At 39.0% G+C, this 19,488-nt stretch overlaps 1 protein-coding gene across 4 annotated transcripts in view; it reads left to right on the plus strand.

Moving 5' to 3' along the window:
• The window catches only part of ADAMTSL3 (ADAMTS like 3), a 416,580-nt gene that overhangs the window by 256,679 nt on the left and 140,413 nt on the right, over positions 1 to 19,488 (plus strand). For all 4 annotated transcript variants that reach the window (XM_064267196.1, XM_010593790.3, XM_064267194.1 and 1 more), the window contains exons 14-15: positions 4,670 to 4,817; positions 6,878 to 6,962. In XM_064267196.1, the coding sequence (XP_064123266.1) occupies positions 4,670 to 4,817; positions 6,878 to 6,962 (233 nt within the window). The remainder of the gene's footprint in view (positions 1 to 4,669; positions 4,818 to 6,877; positions 6,963 to 19,488) is intronic.

The following is a 19,488-nucleotide window of genomic DNA, read 5'->3' on the forward strand; positions in this document are numbered from 1 at the left end:
AGTAGGTAAGTGGGGCTTATAAAAATAGTCCCTACAATAGGATCACCTACATAGAAAACCCAGTATTACCCACAGAAAGGCTATATGAACTAATAATAGAGTTCAGTAAAGTTGCCAGACACCAGCTTAAAAAAATCAATTTAAAAAAAAAACATAAATTCTAGTAAGGTCTGTACCTGATACCAATTTCCTTTTTTTGATCATGTTCTCTGATTGTGTAAAGGCTATCACTAGGGATGCTGGCTGAGAGATACACAGGAACTGTCTGTACTATTTCTGAAAATATTTTGAGTTCTAAAATATTTCACAATTAAAATGTAAAAAGTCCCTATGTGCATTGCCAGAGTGACTCATAGTTTCTGCAATAATTTTATTTTCAATTTTCACTGTTTATTTCTTGCTTTTTTTTTGTGCACACTGGGAAAACTTGTTCACACAAATAATAGACTGGGATAGAAGGATTTTATCATCGTGGTGTAATTCAGTTCTTTGAACTCTTGAGTTATACATCAAAAATCATATGGTGGTCTATTAAAAATTGTTTTTAATGATCTCTCAGCTGACCATTTGACTAGGTCCTCTTGCAATGTTGTTGAAAGCAAAGAATCCATCTGAGTTGCAAAAGGATTTGTTACCTAGTCATTGGGGAAGTTTACTTTTTCAGCCTCCAAACAATATTGTGTCTACAACCTGCAGAGCCTATTTGCAGCTCTTATAACTACTATCTGTATGTTTTACCCTTGACTTTTGACTCTTATACAACCTCCCCCCACATATACCGCTTGTACTCACATCAATATTATGAAAAATCAGCCATTGAAAACCCTATGGAGCACAGTTTACTCTGACACACATGGGCCCACCATGAGTCAGAATAGACTTGACAGCAGCTGGCTTTGTTGTTGTTGTTGTTTTAATCAGCATGTACAATTTTAAGGCAAAAGATCTTTAACCATCTCGTCTCCCTCAACTCATACATGATACTTGATGCTTAATACTTTTCACTTTTTCCAAAAATCAAATACGTTCTCAGTGTGGTGTGGGTTTGCTACCATTGAGGATCTATTTGGCTCCAAAGAGGAGTTGTGGAAATGTTGTAAACACTGACAGCATCATTGTTCAGTTCCTGGAGCAGCTACATGGAAGACAGTATCCTTTGGATTGATCAGTTCTAGTCTTTCTGCAAAGTTATATCTTTTTATTGCTCTTTGGGCAGATTTTTTTCTTCTTCAGTGTATTAATTTCCTAGGGCTGCTGTAAGAAAGTACCACAAAGTGGGTGACTTTAAACAACCGAAATTCATTGTCTCATAGTTCTGGAGGCTAGTAGTCTGAATTCATGCTGTCAGCAGGGCCATATTCTCTCTAATGTTTCTAGGAGGAAGATTCTTATCTCTGTAGCTTCTGATACCTTGGAATGTAGGTGCATCTTCATATGGCCAGCTTTCCTCTGGGTGTGTCTCTTTTTCTTTTTTTTTTTCTTATAAGGAAGCCACCCAGATGGAATTAGGACCCAACCAACTACCAAATGGCTTCATGTTAACCAAACTGATAACATCTTCAAAGACCCCAGTCACTGGTATCAAGGGTTAGGACTTGAATATATCTTTTAGGGGGACACAATTCATAAAAGTCTGCCCTCTGTCTCGTAAAATTTCATGACTTTCCCATGTGAAAAATACATTCACTCCATCCCAGAATATCCAAAAGTCTCAACCTATTTCCAGCATTAACTTGAAGTCCAAAACCTCATCTTCTAAATTACCTAAATCAGGTACAAGTGAGACTCTGATTATGGCCCATCCTGGGGAATAATACTTTTCCATCTGTGGACCTGTGAAACCTAGAACACAAGTTATTTGTTTCCAAAGCACAATGGTGGTACAGGCATAGAGTAGATATTGCCATTCCAAAGAAGAGAAATTAGAGGGAAAGAAGGGATCAAGAGGCTAAAGCAAGTTCAACCCAGCAGGGAAAATTCCATTAGATTTATGCTTGAAAATAATTCTCTGTCCTCTGGGCCCATCTTGTCAGCAACTTTGTCTCCTCAGTCCTGGGTGATGCCCCCCCTTTCAGACCGTGGGCCTTGGCCCTGTCCTCCTTTCCCACCAGGCAGGAGAGTAGCCCTGGAGGGCAGCTCCACCTCCCTGCCCACTGTAGTAGTGGCTCTATTCTCCTGGCCCACCGCAGTCATGGTCCTACCCAGAACCTAGGAGGTGGCCCTGCCCTCTGGAACTGAAAGTGAGAAAATGGCCTTTCCCCCTTTTCTTAAAGGACAACAGATGTTGACAGCCAAGGAGCTCCATAGACCCTTTTTCTGCCCATAATGTGACAGCCTTACTTTATTTCATGGACTGTTTCTACTGAGATGGTTGATGGGATCTGTAAGTCACACACCTAATCTCTTTAACAAATGATTGACCAGCCACACCTTTGGTGTCCTCTCCAAAGGAGTAGGTGTTGGAACAGACTTCCTCAATTTTGACAATATGGATAGGCTGAGAATTTCCCAAATCTTCAAGTTCTACTTTCCACAAAACAGTCAAACATAATTCAACCAAGTTCTTTGCTACTTTATAACAAGGGTTGCCTTTTTTCAGTATTCATCATTTCCTTTTAAAGCCTCACTAGAAGCACATTTATCATCCACATTTCTAGCAACATTCTGTTTCTGACAATAGAAGTTTTCTCTCTAGCTTTTTCCTGAGCCTTCACCAGAATCACCTTTAATGTTCATAATTCTACCAGCAGTCTCTTCAAGGCAATCTCGGCTTTTACTATCACGTACCTCAGAATTGTTCCAGGCTCTACTCATCACCCAATTTCAAAGCCACTTCTGTATTTCTAAGTATCTGTTACAGCAGCATCCTACTTCCCATTAGCAGACTCTGTGTTAATTTCCTGGGGCTGCTGTAACGAAGTACCACAAAGTGGGTGTCTTTAAACAAGAATTTATTGTTTCACAGTTCAGGATATTAGTAGTCTGAATTTAGAGTGTCGTCGAGCCATGATCCCTCTTAAGGTACTAGGAGAAAATTCTTTCTTGTCTCTCTCAGCTTCTGGTAGCCCCAAGTGTTCCTTGGGTGTGGATGCATCTTCACATGGTTGTCTTTCTGTGTCTCTTCTCCTCTTTTGTAAGGACACCATTCAGATGGGATTAGGAGCCACCCTACTCCTGTATGACCTCTTGTTAACTAGACTGATAACATCTTCAAGGACCCTTTTTCCAAACATGGTCACATTCACAGACACTGGGAATTGGGCTTGAAAATATCTTTTTTGGGAAACACTATTCAACCCATAATACTTGGCCAATATAAAATGTTGACCTCTCAGAATCTAATATATATATAACTTTCAAAGTGATCCTGATTCTGACTATAGGGTCGCTACAAGTGGGAAGCGACTCGACAGCAACAGGTTTTTTCAAATTGATAAATTTAGGGGTGGATGAGTCAGTTTCCTAGAAACAGGGTCTGATCTCAACTTCATTATATTTATTACGGTATTTGTTCAGTGGTCACAAGAGTGGCATGATGAAATAAGGTAAAGGTATCCCAGTATTCTTCCCTTCCTGAAGATGAGTATATACTGAAAAAGATCTCTGTATCTTCTGTCTAGAACAGCATAGGAAGCATTTACAGCCTTAAATGCTGTAAAGAATCTTCAGACTCTATGGAGTAGTGGCAAGGTCACAACTTGGGCAACAGGAGGCTTTTGGATAGAACTCCTCTCTACCTCTTAGGAACTGTGTTACCTTGAGCAAGGTCATCAGGTTGTGAGCTGTTTGTTTGCTCATCTGTTTCATGGGTATGAAGCTGTTGACCTGAAAGTGTGCCAGGAGAATTAAGGAGATCATATATGCCAGATTGTGCCCGACTTGAAGCAGGTGCTCAAGGACTCTCAGCCCCTCCCAGAGGTGGATCCAAGATTTGTAGGGCCTGAAAGTTATACCATTCAGGAGTGATTCTTTAAGAAAAAGAATACAAAACACAAATATTAGTTATCAAAGTGAATGTTTATTTCGAATAAGAAAAAAAATTGCAACAAATTACAAATTTAAAAATCTGACAACACAAACTACAAAAATTCAGGAAAAAATAGCATAATCTATTAATTAATTTGAATTGCTTGATACACCTGTAATATTTTTTTTTCCTACATGTTTTGGCTGAATACTTTTTGATTGCCTCTTTGTATGACAACAATTTTGTATGATCAGACAGAGTAGAAAGATAATTCAATCTTTCCTCTAGCACGTCAAATCAAATTTTTTTTATTGGTAGTTTAGAAAAATTTCTCTCTTTTATATAAATTGTTTTTGATAATGCCATGTAAAATTTTAATCAAATTTGGGAAAACCTGCATCAAGTTTTTTTCATATTTGAGCTATAAGGCTTTAAGACATTTTTATTTTTCTTGTGCTGTGACCTTGTCTTAGAGACTCTTGGAATGGAATATTGAAAGGAGTCTGTTCCTAGGGAGGGGCCCAGAAGTATAAGCGTCACAGAAAGTCGTACCTGCCCCCTCACATATGCAATATTTATCCAAAACTCTTCTTATTTAACATTCATCTAGATCAGTGGGTTTCCTTTGCCATGTCGAATTAATATCTTTATGGACGCCTTCTTATAAAAGACTATTGTTCACTCCTTTCTTTTTCTTTGAAGTGCACGGTGACTTGTGGCCGAGGGTTACGTTACCGGGTTGTTCTGTGTATCAACCACCGTGGACAGCATGTTGGCGGCTGCAATCCACAATTGAAGTTACACATCAAAGAAGAATGCATCATCCCCATCCCTTGTTATAAACCGAAAGGTAAGTTTATAGTGTGTTTGAAATTCAAATCAAATGGTGTTTTTCAGCTCTTATTCCAATATTGCAGCATTTCTGTTTCAACTCACGGACTTTCTTGTACAGGAGCCCCAGTGGTACAACAGTTAAGTGCTTGGCTGCTAGCCAAAAGATTGGTGGTTCAAACCCACCCAGGGGCTCCATAGGAGAAAGACAATCTTTTTCAGCATCTCCTATGGTGATCTGCTTCTGTAAAGATTACAGCCTAGAAAATCCTACGGGGTAGTTCTGTTGTGTTATATAGGGTAGCTATGAATCCAAATCAACCTGACAGCACCTAACAACAACAACTTTCTTATAACAATTGTTTTACAGACAGATTCCAGTAGACCTTTCAACCTGATAAAGAGGTTGGACCTATGTGATTTATTGATCTGAAGAGAAATCTTGAGCTCCTTTTGTCTCAGTGTATAGTGAGCAGCTCCTATCTGTGTAGCCTTGTACCAACATTCTTGGTGAACATAAAACAATTGGATGCGGTCCTGCATTGGGGAAAAAAAAAGGTAGAAGGAGGATGAGCAGGAGGAGAAAGAGAACAAAGAGAGGAGAAGGAGGAGAAAGAGGAGAGGGAAGAGCAGGAAGAGATTACCTTCTCTCAAGGTTCTCGTTCTTCTTTGTTCCCACAGTACTTTGTACGTACCTCTCAAATGGACTGTTAGTTTCTTGAGGGAAGAACAGTGTCATCTTCATCATATGAATGAACATTTTTAGTTCCCAATCTAAATCTTCAGATGCATTTAGGGTTTCTCCTGTAGTTCACGTTGTCCTTCGTGAATTAGAAGAAATGGGTAGCATTCATGGGTAGGAAGTCTTGGCATAATTTCTTGGATATCGTCTCCTCTCTGTCCATGATTATTTCCATATCCCTTAGTAAAGTATTACAATTCTCATGCCAAATACTTTTTTTTTTTTTTTGAAATGGAAAAAGATCATTTCCACCTGTTAGTCAAAGAATCTTCTTTAGTACTTTGGAGGGGATGGGGATAATTCTCCTGAGTTTCTTATCCATAAAAATAGCCTCATAATTAACCTTTCAAGAAAATATTTGTTTGATCATGTCTATCTTCCAGAAAAATCAATGGTAACCACAGAGAGGGGAGTGGTACAAATACTGATTATAGAACTCCATGTTGTTGATGGATGCCGTCTATTCAGCTTTTGACTGCTAGTGACCCCATGTGACAGGGTAGAACTGCCCCATAGGGTTTTCTAGGCTGTAATCTTTACAAGAGCAGGTTGACAGGTTTTTTTCCTGCATTGGTGCTGCGTGGGTTCAATGCACCAACCTTCGATTAGCAGCCAAGTGCTTAACTGTCGCGCCACCAGGGCCCCCATAGAACTCCACAGTGAAGTCGTTTCTCCTCCCTTCTGCACTCAGTGGCACTTCGTAGCTACTTTCTTAATGTCTATGGTTTCCCTGAGGTGGCTCAAAATTATTTCCCTTATTACTTCATAACTAGATTGTTTTTGTTTTTTTGTATCTGAGGAGACTTCAGAGGAATGAAAGGGGCACCCTTCATGCCAGTTGTAATTGGTAATCATCTCTCTCAACAACTATAACAATAATTAGGGTTTGAGTAAGCCATGGTGTGGACTTTCTCCTCCCAATTTCCTAAACCTCCATGTTATTTGCTTTTCTCTATGAATTTTTTTATTCATTGGGCAAGAAGAATTTGTGGCAAAAGCAAAAAGCTGGTATGATTGAAGTAAGAGCTTTAATAGACAAAGACGAGAGATTGGTATTGATTTATGAAAGGCATTTTAATGTTAACTTAGAGAGTACATTCAACTGTGCCATGGAATTATTTTGGTTGTATTTTGATAATTTGTTAATTAAAAGCTATGGCAGAATTTTTTTGGTTCAGTCCAGAAGCTACCTAATGTGTTGTGCTAAAGGACTCAATTTGCATTTGAAAAATGTGACCTCTTTAGTAATGAAATCTTCAGTGAATAACAGTCATGTATCCAAATCCTTAATGATTAATAGTAATTACGGTTGTTGTTTATGTTCCTTTTTTTCTTAGAAAAAAGTCCAGTGGAAGCTAAATTACCTTGGCTAAAACAAGCACAAGAACTAGAAGAGACCAGAATAGCAACAGAAGAACCAACGTGAGTCCAGGACCTTTTATGGGAGTAATCAGGGCATAGCCAGTTAACATGATATATGTAATTTTTGTACTCATTGGAATACAGTGATACATTTAGTATCCAAATGACCTGGATTTTCAGACTCTAGAGAGCTTGAGCTGGCTGGAATTCTTCTGTATTTCACAATTCAGCAATCCTACTTTGGCAATATCTGTGAGAAGCACAGAAAAGAGCAATGTTATTTAACTCAAAACAGACTTAGTAGTCTGTTCCAGTTAAGAGATTGTGGATTATACCTAGATTAACACATATGATTTGACCAAGAACCATCACACCATTGTACAAATAAAGCAATCAACGCATGGTTAAGTCATGGCCAATCTCTATAAGACCAGTTAAGTTAAAATGTATTAGGTGAACTAAGTGACTGTAAGGAGAAATCCCAGGGCTGCTATGGTATGGGGCAGTGGAAAGAGCATACAACCACCACTTGGAGCCTACAACCACCATTGCTGACTGTGTGACCTTAGACAAGCCTTTAAATTTTTCTGTGTTTCATTCTGTTTCCCTATAAAATGAGCAGGTTGGGCTTGATTGGAGCCCTGGTGGTGCAGTGGTTGAGAGATCGGCTGCTAACCAAAATATCGACAATTTGAATCTACCAGCTGCTCCTTGGAAACCCTATGGGGCAGTTCTACTCTGTCTTATAGGGTCGCTATATTGTAATCAACTCAATGGCAAAGGGCTTGATTTGGTTTGGGCTTTATGTATTCAGGGTTCATTCCAACTCATAAATCCAATGACTGCAGTCCACTTGTGATTTGACAAGTCTGGATTGTGAGAGTATCAGTGGGAATTAAGAATCAAGAGAAATAAAAGAAACGTTTGGGAGAAAGGGACTGAAGAAGAGAAAGAAATCAAAGGTGCTCGGAGATTTCTAGTCCAGGAGCCTAAATGAACAACAGCACCAATGAAAGACTCAAGTATTAGACAGGATAGCTGATTCCATGTCGGACATGTTAACTCCGTGGTGCTGACAGGCTGTCTACAAAGGAGCAATTCACAAAACACTGGAGGAAAAGGAATCTCAGAGGTAATATGGCCAACCCGCCTCTCAAAACAGCCATTTTTTCTTTAATACCTCCAACAACAGCAGAGTTTACTGCATTAAGAGACAGCTCATTCTTATTTTGAATAACTCAGGTTATTTGCAAATTTCTTTTTCTCTTATTGAGCCAAAATATACCTTCTTCTATTTTTTTTTTTAATTTTTGCTTATTGAAGCAACAGAACAAATATATCCATGCCCTATTCCATGTGACAAGTTTTTACAAGTTTTCCCCAAGATCATCAATTCTTAGCCTTTTCAGCAATTTTCATGCTTTGTTTTTAGCATTGTTGTTTTTAGATCCATAACCAACCTCATTGCTCTTTGTAGAACATACTCTCATTTATCAGTGTCCTTTTTATCTCTGGTCCAACCCAGCCATGAGTCCCAAGGGAATATGGATTTCTTCTTTTTGAGAAGGCGCCATGCCTCTGGTGATGCAGGCCAAGGGAACGGGCACATCGCACTTACGATGTGCTGAGAGCTTTTCTACGTGGACTGCTGTCAAGCCTGGATGTGAACACAGAACTTGTGGATACTGTGAGAGTGACTGACCCCAGAGCAGCTGAGTGAAGAGAGAAGAGGATTGGGCTCATGACAGAAGCTTGGAGTTCTAGAGGAAAAAGGGAACTCAGAAGAGGTGGATGGTGAAGGGGTGAAAGTAGTGAAGAGAGGAAGGAGTAGAACCAGGAGGGCTCATTGTTACAGAGATCAAAGTGGTTAGAGTTTAAGGAAGGTGTCTTAGTTATCTAGTGTGGCTTTAACAGAAATACCACAAGTGGGTGGCTTTAAAAATACATATATTTTCTCATAGTTTCAGAAGCTTAAAAATCTGAGGTCAGTGTACCAGTTCTAGAGGAAGGCTGTCTCTGTCAGCTTTGGGGGAAGACCCATGTCTCTCACAGCATTGCTCCATTCTTTGGCGATCATCCTGTGGCATTTTTTTCCCTGTTTGTGCTTGCTTTGGAAACCCTGGTGGTGTAGTGGTTAAGAGCTATGACTGCTAAAAAAAAAGGTTGGCAGTTTGAATCCACCCAGTGTTCCTTGGAAACCCTATGGGGCAGTTCTACCCTATCCTCTAGGGTCACTATGAGTCAGAATCTACTCAATGGCATTTTTTTTTTTTTTTTTTTGGTGCTTGCTTTTCTCTGTCTCTGTGCTTATGGTGCTACTTATAACTCAGCTATGATTAGGTTTAGGGCACACCCTATATTGATAGAACCTCATTAACTTAACAAAGAAAACCCTCTTCCCAGACAGGATTACATCTGCAGGTATAGGGGTTAGGATTCTAACAGGTATTTTGGGGGGGGACACAATTCAGTCCATAAGAGAAGGGTGCAACAAATAGGATTCACATCTCACAGAAAGGCAAGGAAAAAAATATAAGGAGTAAGAAAAGGCTGTTCCACTGAACAAGAAAATCTTTTTCAGTTAACTTTAGAGTAGTATCATCCAGAAGGTGGAGAAGGAAACATTACAGAGATTTAAGAAGTAAATTTGCAAAAAGAAAAAAAATGGGACAATGGGTATTTGACCACTAAAGGAAGGAGAAATACTGGTAATCAAACTAATAGAAATTTGTGTGTATGTATGTGTTTGTAGTTTTTCATTTGAAGTTAGGACAGTCTTGAACATATTAAAAAAGCAATGAGGATTTTAGAGAAGCTCGTTTACATTTCTCAATCTCTCAGCTGTTCAAAGGAAGTGGTAGGCTAAATGCTATTGAACCTTCTCCCAGCTTTGATCTCCTGTGTTTCTGTAAAGCATGCAAGGGAAGAACCTGTGGAAAGAAAAGGATTTGAGATGCCTGAATGGTAGGATATAATTGTCACACAGGAGGGTCATAGAGTTAACAACCTGGAATAAAGCCTCCTACAAGGATCTTTTGTTCCCAAAACACAATTAAGCAGTGATTGCTACCTCTTGTATATGTTGTTTTTGTTAACTGCTGTTGAGTCAGTTCTGAACACTGCCTGGTCCTGCACCATCCTCATGATTGCTGTTATGCTTGAGCCCGTTGTTGTAGCCACTGTGTCAGTCCGTCTCGTTGAGGGTCTTCCTCTTTTTCACTGTCTACTTTACCAATCATGATGTCCTTCTCCAAGAACTTATCCCTCCTCATAACACGTCCAAAGTACGTGAGACGACTTCTCACCAGCCCTGCTTCTAAGGAGCATTCTGTTTGTACTTTTCCCAAGATGGATTTGTTCATTCTTTTGGCAGTCCATGGTATATTCAATATTCTTTGCCAGCACCGTAATTCAAAGGTGTCAATTCTTCTTCAGTCTTCTTCATTCATTGCCCAGCTTTTGCATGTATATGAAGATTGAAAACACCCTGTCTTGGGTGAGGCACACCATAGTCCTTTAAGTGACATCTTTTCTTTTTAACACTTTAAAGAGGTCTTTTGCAGCAGATATAATTTCTTGACTGATGCTTCCGTGGGTGTTGATTGTGGATCCAAGTAAAACAAAATCCTTGACAACTTTTCAATCTTTTCTCCTGGAATCATTCTTTTCTCTTTCCTCTTCTCTCATGTGTAACTAACCACTGAGTCGTGCCAATTATATCTAATAAAATATTTCTCAGTTCCAGCTCCTTTTCTCCATCCCTACTGCCATCCTTGTCCAGATCCTGTAATCACTTACGAGGATGCCTACAACAGCTTTCTAATTTGTTCTCCCTCGATGCCTTCAAATCATCTTTCTACACGACCACCAGAGTGGTCTAGCTAAGGCGTAAATCTGATTCTCTATTTCCACTGTTTAGAATATCCAAATGTTACCATCACCCACAGATTTGCAGTTGTTCCCAAGACCAACAAGACCTTGCAGGGCAACACCTTTCCTGGCGTCCAGCCTCACCTGTGACCACTTCATTGCTTTGCTTTGAATGGCATGCTTCAGTCACACTCAACTTATGCTTTTTCCTTGTCTAAATAATCTGTCACTTGCTTCCATCCCCTTGAACATCCTTTCTTCTCTGTTGGGAATGGCCTCCACCTGGCTGACTCTTTTTTTAAAAAAAAACTTTTTGTTACAGAAAATATCAAATCTATATACAAGAGAAAACAGCATAATGAACTCTTGTATACCTATGACCCAACTTCAACAGTTATCATCTCAGGGCCATTCTTGTTTCATTTATACCACCAACAATCTTTCCACCCCACTGGATTATTTTTGAAGCAAACCCAGACAGCATATCATTGCATTCATACCAGTGTTTCAGTATATTTCTTTAAAAGATAAGGACTCTTTTTTTTTTTTTTAATAATCACAGTACCATTTTTTAAAGTATGCTTTTCAGATCATTTCTACCAAAATCATCTGCAGTTCTTTTTAAAATGCAGATTTCTGGACCCCACGAAGTCAGCCACTCTGGGGGTGGAACCCAGTCACCAGCATTTGTAGGAGGTATATCAGATAATGTTGGACAGGGGCATGTATCCAAGTTTGGGAACCACTGGATCAGATAATCCCTAAGGTCCTTTGCAAATTCTGAAAATATTACCATTTTATTGAATTGGAAAAGGGTGATATCATGTGCACTACAGTGGAGTTTGAGGACAGTGGTGGTTCAGTGATAAAATTATTGCCTTCCATGCGGGTGACCCAAGTTTGATTCCCAGCCAATGCACCTCAAGCACAGCCACCACCCATCTGTCAGTGGAGGCTTGCATGTTGCTATGATGCTAAACAGGTTTTAGTGGAGCTTCCAGTCTAATACCAACTAGGAAGAAAGGCCTAGCCATCTACTTAAAGAGTCAGCCAATTACAACCCTGTGGATCACAACGGTCTGATCCACAACCAATCTTGGGCATGGCGCAGGACTAGGCAGTATCTCTTTCCATTGTACATGGGGTCACCATGAGTTGGGTGACGACTCAACAGCATCTAGCAACAACACCACCACGGTGGGTTTAGGCCCCATATTCATTCTAAGCCTGAGTGGCTACATTATGGTATTGTAAGGTTTAAGGGCCAGGGAAGTCTTCCTGGAGGAGGTAGCACATGAATTGAGGTCTTGAGATGTGTATAGGTGTCAAAAGAACAGCATGTCAGGTATTTGGGATAGAGGATTTCATGAAGACTGGACAGTCCATATGGGTCATGGCTGGCTATTGAGAGACATCTGAGTATGGAGACATTTGACTTGACATATGACATATGACATTTGACTTGGCTGGTGGTTTTCTTCACAGAGCAAAACTAATATGGCCTCTACTCCTGAAGGATGCCACTCCTTTCTACCCAGTGTGGCAGGCTCAGCTGAGAGTACCTGTTCCTGGCCTGAGCAGCCATCCCCTGCCTCCCACAGTCTCTCCCTCTGTGGTCCCTGTGCAATGTTCCTTTATAATTCACAGTGAGTGCCTGGCAGTTTCTGGCCTGTTCCTGGCTGTCTAGTGTGAAGTTTATAGTTTCCTGCCATCGCTTCTGACTCCATTCATTCCCTAGATTTTCAAACAAAACCGCAACATATCTCAGCTTCCAGTTCATCCTTTTATTACCACTGTCTTTTGTGGTTTGGGGACGCTTGCTTGTTGACAATGAAAGAGAGAATGAATGCAGCTGTATTTTAAATCCCTTGAGGAAAGCCTGCCAAACCCACTTGGAGAAGATAAATATTTCTGCCTCTGTGGTTTACCATGGCCTGGGCTCTGAATTTACATAGGAAGAGGATGTTCAAAGGCTTTTTTTTTTTTAATTGGGAAAATAAAAATTACAGCTTATAAAGCTAAGCCAAGGAAACTGCAGTTTTTTGACCTTCTTAGCTTTCAGCTATGGAATGTGTTGAGTCGATATGATTCATCATTGTTTTACAGGTTCCTGCCCAGAGCCTTCTTAGTTTCTGTAGGGTTCTCTATGCTTCAGGAGTCTCCTTGCCTTCTCCCTCATTCTTCATATATGAAAACCAAGGAAATAAGACAGATTTAGAAGACTTTATATGTTTTCTTCATTGCCATTTTAGCTTCTTCTTTTGTGGGAATCCTGTTTGTTAACATCAAATAAGGTCATATTTTAAGAATCTGTTTTTCTAGCAATGACAATAATTATAACAATTACTATTGAGGACTTCCTATGTGCCAGACCCTGTTGTAAGTGCTCTTCATGGACTAACTCATTTACTTACTGTAACAACCCTATGAGGAGGCAATATTATCCTCATTTTAAGGATGAGGAAACCAAGGCACAGAAAGATCAAGGAATTATCCTCAATTTCAAAGCGAGTAAGTGGTGGTGGGTGATTCCCCAGTGTGTGACACTAGAAAAGCTCCAGCATTATGTCATATGACCCTTAAAAAAAAAAAAAAAAAAAAACCCAAACCCGTTGCCATCAAGTCAATTCTGACAGCAACCCTGTAGGACAGAGCAGAACTGCCACATAGGGTTTCCAAGGAGCGGCTGGCGGATTTGAACTGCTGACCTTTTGGGTATCAGCCAAGCTCTTAACCATTGTGCTACCAGGTTGGTCTAATGGAGTAGACAGAGAGATGAGTGGCTACATTTTGGTACTGTAAGGTTTAAGGGCCAGGGAAGGCTTCCTGGAGGAGGTAGCACATGAATTGAGGTCTTGAGATGCGTATAGGTGTCAAAAGAACAGCATGTCAGGTATTTGGGATAGAGGATTTCATGAAGACTGGACAGTCCATGTGGGCTATTGAGAGTCATCTGAGTATGGAGAGAGACCTCGGGGACAGTGGGGTGGTAATTGCAACAAGGATATGGCTGGAGAACTCAGCAAATCCTGGTAGTCCCCCATGGTGCCTTAGGAGCTTGGACTTCATCTGGAGAGAGAGGGAGCCATTTAAAGATTTTAACCAGAGAAGTGACGGAATCACTCTTACATTTTAGGAAGGTCTCTCTGGTCATCTGCAGCTTCTTTCTGATTTTCACTATGATAAATAAAACTGCAGCAAATCTCAAATTGCACATTTCGAATTGTCTTGAGGCAAATTTGCTGTAATAGAATTTCTGGACCAGAAGATTGGCACATTGAAGGCATTTAACATCTACTGAAAAAATTTCTTTCAGAAAGTCAGTACTGATTTATGTTGCCACCAGCAGTATATGAGCTCACCCTCCTTCCACACCTTCATCAATATGGGGAAATTATCTTTTTTTGAGGCCATTTCTAATACTTTTTATGGTTTCACTTTTTACGTTTAACTTTGATCTATGGAAATTTACTTTGACATATGATATGTAATGTAAATCTAACGTATTGTTTTTCTAGTTATCAAGTTGTTCCAGCACGATCTATTGAATAATCTAAACCACGTGCATTGATTTAAAATTCCATACTGTGTAAACTGTGTACCCTAGCACCAAACCAAAAACTAGCCCGCTGCCATTGAGTCAATTCCAGCTCATAGCGACCCTATAGGACAGAGTAGAACTGCCCCATAGGGTTTCCAAGACTGTAAATCTTGACAGAAGCTGACTGCCATATCTTTCTCCCATGGAGCTGCTGGTGGGTTCAAACCACTGACCTTTCAGTTAGCAGCCAAGCACTTTAACCACTGCACCACCAGGGCTTCAGTACCATACTATTTGTATTACTGTAGCATTTTGGGTTTTTTTTCTATATTTGTTGTTCCTGTACAAAATGTTCTTGACTGTTCTCACCTAATCTATATACTTTAGAGTTGTATTGTTTGTTTCCAACCCCTCCCCTAAAAAATTGTGTAAGAGCTTTTGATTGGAACTGCATTTATTTATAAGTTAATTAAGGGATAATGAACATGTTTATTATTTTGATTCTTCCCGTTCCAGGGCATGTTGTGTGTCTCCATTTGTTCAGACTTTTAGGGGTAAAATCCTCTCAATATTTTGTAGTTTTAGTCATGTCAACCCTGCACATTTCTTTTGAAATTTTTATTTACAAGCTCACAGAACTTAGGCAGATTTCTTACACTTTTTAAGACTTACTTTCCTCATCTGTACTATCAGGAAAATAATGGTACTTACTCATATGGTTGTTGTAAAATTATTTAGGAATTATATTAACTAATATATTTAATATGCTTAGTACAGTGCCTGAAAGCTAATGCTAACGGTAAGTTTAGCTGAATTCTAGAAAGCTGGTAGTTTTAGAATATGTGTGTGTGTATGTATACAGTTATATATATGTATATATATATATATAGTTTTTATGTATATTATATATAAAATGATAGATACACATTTAAAGTAATATATATGGGCTACTTTTTAGAACTCTCATTTTTTTAATAAAACTTTTCAGTTAATTTTATTGTTTTTCATAATTATCATGTCATCTTCAAATAATAATTTTGTTTATTTTTCCCTAAAATTTACACCTGTCCTTTTGCCCTTCCACTTTATTTTCATTTGTATTTTTCTTATTTGTCCTTATACTTTCATATTTCTGAGGTTTTTAATTTTATTTGTGTCTTTATACATTTTTAAATTGCACTAGCATCTCTGTCTTTTAATAAGAATTTAATTCATTTAAATTCATTATCATTACTGATATATTTAGTCCTCCCATCTAAGTGTTTCCTTGTTTATGACGTTTTCCTGTACAAGCTATGTTTTCTTGATTTGTTTTCTCCAATAATAAGAGACATATCTTTTGCAATTTTACTTTTTAAACACGGTCAAATCTGTGTTTCTTATTGTAAGTATCAAGAATGATATTCTTTCTCTCAATAGACAATAGATAAATGGTAACTGGTGAAACGTAAGACAGTACACAATACTGGGGAAGCCAGCACAACTAGTACAAGACAAGGTCATGGGAGATCCATAGACACATCCAGACTCCCTAAGGGACCAAATTACTGGGCTGAGGGCTGTGGGGACCATGGTCTCAGGGAACATCTAGCTCAAATGATTCTCTTTCTGTTCACTTCTCCACATTTAAGATGAGTAAATTAGCATAGTTTTTTTTTTTTTTTTTTTTAATTCTCAGCCTGTTTCCTCAAACCTCCTGATTTTTGTTATTAATCTCTGAGTGTGGAGCAAGATGATTGTTAGTAAATCATTCTTACCGTATGCGTTTTGGTCTTGAAAAACCTGGTTATGGTGTTTGATTTGGTTCTAAAATATTTGTTATAGCTTTTAAAATTAATTATATGTTTAAATTATTTCAATTCACACTGAAAGTGCTTACATTACACACTTTTTTAATGCTTTTTTAAAAACTGGAATAGATTTTTATATGTTTTTATTTCAGGGAGGTATATAAATGGCATAATCTCTAAGAACCCTATATACTTAACAGTGTTCTTCATGTACCATTTCACATGAACAGAAGCATGAATTCTTGTTCTAAAAGGTTTTTGTTTTGTTTTTCCCTAAAACTGTGAACATATGACTCTGGATTTCTCTGTCTTTTACTATTGAAGTGGGAAGATTTAAGCCTAGGAATACAAAATAAAACAAAACATTGAGCCTGAACAGCCTTGTCTCCTTTTGTTACCAATTTTTTTTTTTCCACTTAGATATAACCCAGACCCAAACCTTATAGATATAGTAAGGCTTTATTCCATACCCTTGAAATGTAGAGTATTGAGTATTTCCCAAGAATAAGTCCAGGTAGTGTTCTCTTTTCAATAATTTTGGTAAACAGTGGAAGTTTTCGGGGCGTAGATGCAGATCTTTCTTGGGTGTAAGAAAGTTTTCTTCTATTGCATTTATGTCTTTTCTGGTTTTTTTTTCCTTTTTTCTTATTTACTCTAAAGTTTCACTAATTATCTGTATTGAATCTCTTTATGTTTAACACCTGATTTTTTTTCATATCTTAAGCATGCAGCTGTAAACCAAAAGGATGGCAGTTTGAACCCACCTAGCAGCTCCGTGGGAGAAAAGACCTGGCAGTCTGCTTCCGTAAAGACTACAGCCTAGGACACCCTATGGGGCTGTTCTACTCTGTCACTTAGGGTCGCTATGAGTCATAACGGCCTAAAGGACAGAGTAGAGCTGACCCATGGGTTTCCAAGGAGCACCTGGTGGATTCGAACTGCTGACCTTTTGATTAGCAGTCGTAGCCCTTAACCAGTACTCCACCAGGGTTTCCAACTTTATAGCACAGAACAACAATACTGTACAAAGAGGCAGGGAACATAACCTCTGTTCTCTGGCTGTGTTTCACCCAGATGTGGCTCTTCAAATATCTTCATGCAGCTGCATGCCTTTCTTAAATTAAAAAAAAAGAAATACTGTGGGGGTAAAACAAAAACAAAGTGCAGAACATTGTGAATGCTATGATGTTTTGTGTAAAATATACATATGTGTGTGTGTACATATATATATACACATATACATATATAACAACCTGTGATATGCAGATGACACAACCTTGCTTGCTGAAAGTGAAGAGGACTTGAAGCACTTACTGATGAAGATCAAAGACTATAGCATCTAGTATGGTTTGCACCTCAACATAGAGAAAAGAAAAATTCTCACAACTGAACCAGTAAGCAACGTCATGATGAACAGAGAAAAGATTGAAGTTGTCAAGGATTTCATTTTACTTGGATTCACACTCAGTGCCCATGGGAGCAGCAGTCAGGAAATCAAATGACATATTACATTGGGCAAATCTGCTGCAAAAGGCCTCTTTTAAAGTGTTAAAAAGAAAAAATGTCACTTTCAGGACTAAGGTGTGCCTGACCCAGACCATGGTGTTTCAATCGCCTCATATGTATGTGAAAGCTGGACAATTAATAAGGAAGAAGAAGAATTGACACCTTTGAATTGTGGTGTTGGCAAAGAATATGGAACATACATACTATGGACTTCCAGAAGAACGAACAAATCTGTCTTGGGAGAAGTATAGCCCGAATGCTACTTAGAAGCAAGAATGGCAAGACTTCATCTCACATGCTTTGGACGTGTTATCAGGAGGAACCAGTCCCTGGAGAAGAACATCATGCTTGGTAAAGTAGAGGGTCAGTGAAAAAGAGGGAGACCCTCAACAAGATGGATTGACACAGTGGCTACAACAATGCGCTCAAGTATACCAACAATTGTGAGGATGGTGCAGGACTGGGCGGTGTTTCGTACTGTTGTATATAAGGTTGCTATGGCACCTAACAACAACAGCAGCATTGGGCTCATAAGGAGCCCTGGTGGCACAGCAGTTAAGCACTTGGCTGCTAACTGAAAGGTCAGTGGTTCCAACCCACCAGCTGTTCCACGGGAGGAAAGATGTGGCAGCCTGCTTCTATAAAGATTAAAGCCTTGAAAACCCTTTGGGGCAGTTTTACTCTGTCCTATAACGTCACTGTGAGTTGGAATTGACTTGGCACAATGGATATTGGGCTCACATATAACGTCACTGTGAGTTGGAATTGACTTGGCACAATGGATATTGGGCTCACATATAGCAATGGGGTTTGTTCTGATGATTGGGGTTGTGCTATCGTGGATAATGGTAGTTAAGTTTTATCTGGAGGAAGGAGGTTGGTTTGGATAGCTTCCAGGAGAACCTTACAACCAAACTTTCTGAAATTTTAAACATTAAGCCTTGGAACTGCTTGTTATGCACACATCTCAGCGGCATTTCCTAAAGTTATTTAAGTAGAATACTAGCCCTTGGCTAAAAGAGAAAGCCAAACCCATTGCCGTGGAGTTGACTCCAACTCATAGCGACTCATAGGACAGAGTAGAACTACCCCGTAGAGCTTCCAAGGAGCTGCTGGTGGATTTGATGGGCCAACCTTTTGGTTAGCAGCCAACTCTTAATCACTGAGCCACCAGGGAGCCTGTATTCACTTAAATTTGTGAAATGTTGTACATCATGTTCCCTTCTTAGATATTTACAGTATATGTTCACATGTCATAGTCTTTGGAAAACTTTTGCAATAAATAAACATGTTGAATGTTGTTAAACCCAGTGTTTCCCAAACTTTATCGCTGGACTCTCTCCTATAAATCTTGTTAATATCTCATCACGCAAAATGTTGCGTCAGAGCATCGGAAATATATTTGTCCCTGATGCATCTATTTTTTTAAGTTAGTGCTCGGGTCAACAAACATTTCAGCAAAGGGCAAGACAGTAAATATCTTAGGCTTTGTAAGCCATACAGTCTGTTGCAGATACTCACTTCTGCCATCGTAGAGTGAAACCAGCCCTAGACAGTACATAAATGAATGAGTGTGCCTGTGTTCCAATAAAACTTTATTGATGGACACTGAAATTTAAATTTTATGTAATTTTCACATGTCACAAAATATCATTCTTATTTTGATTTTTTTCCATCTATTTAAATATGTAAAATCCATTCTTAGCTGATGGGATATACAAAAACAGGCAGGCTGGCTTTGGTCTGCAGGCTGTAGTTTGCCAACCCCGGATTCAGTGGATAGTAATTCAGGGTAAGAAAGAACTACTTTATTCAGCCAGACTGTGCAATAGCTTTTATATTTTCAAGAAAAGCCAGGAGCTAGTGTGTTTCTAAATTA

Source organism: Loxodonta africana, chromosome 13, assembly GCF_030014295.1.
Source record: "Loxodonta africana isolate mLoxAfr1 chromosome 13, mLoxAfr1.hap2, whole genome shotgun sequence".
NCBI classification, from domain to species: domain Eukaryota; kingdom Metazoa; phylum Chordata; class Mammalia; order Proboscidea; family Elephantidae; genus Loxodonta; species Loxodonta africana.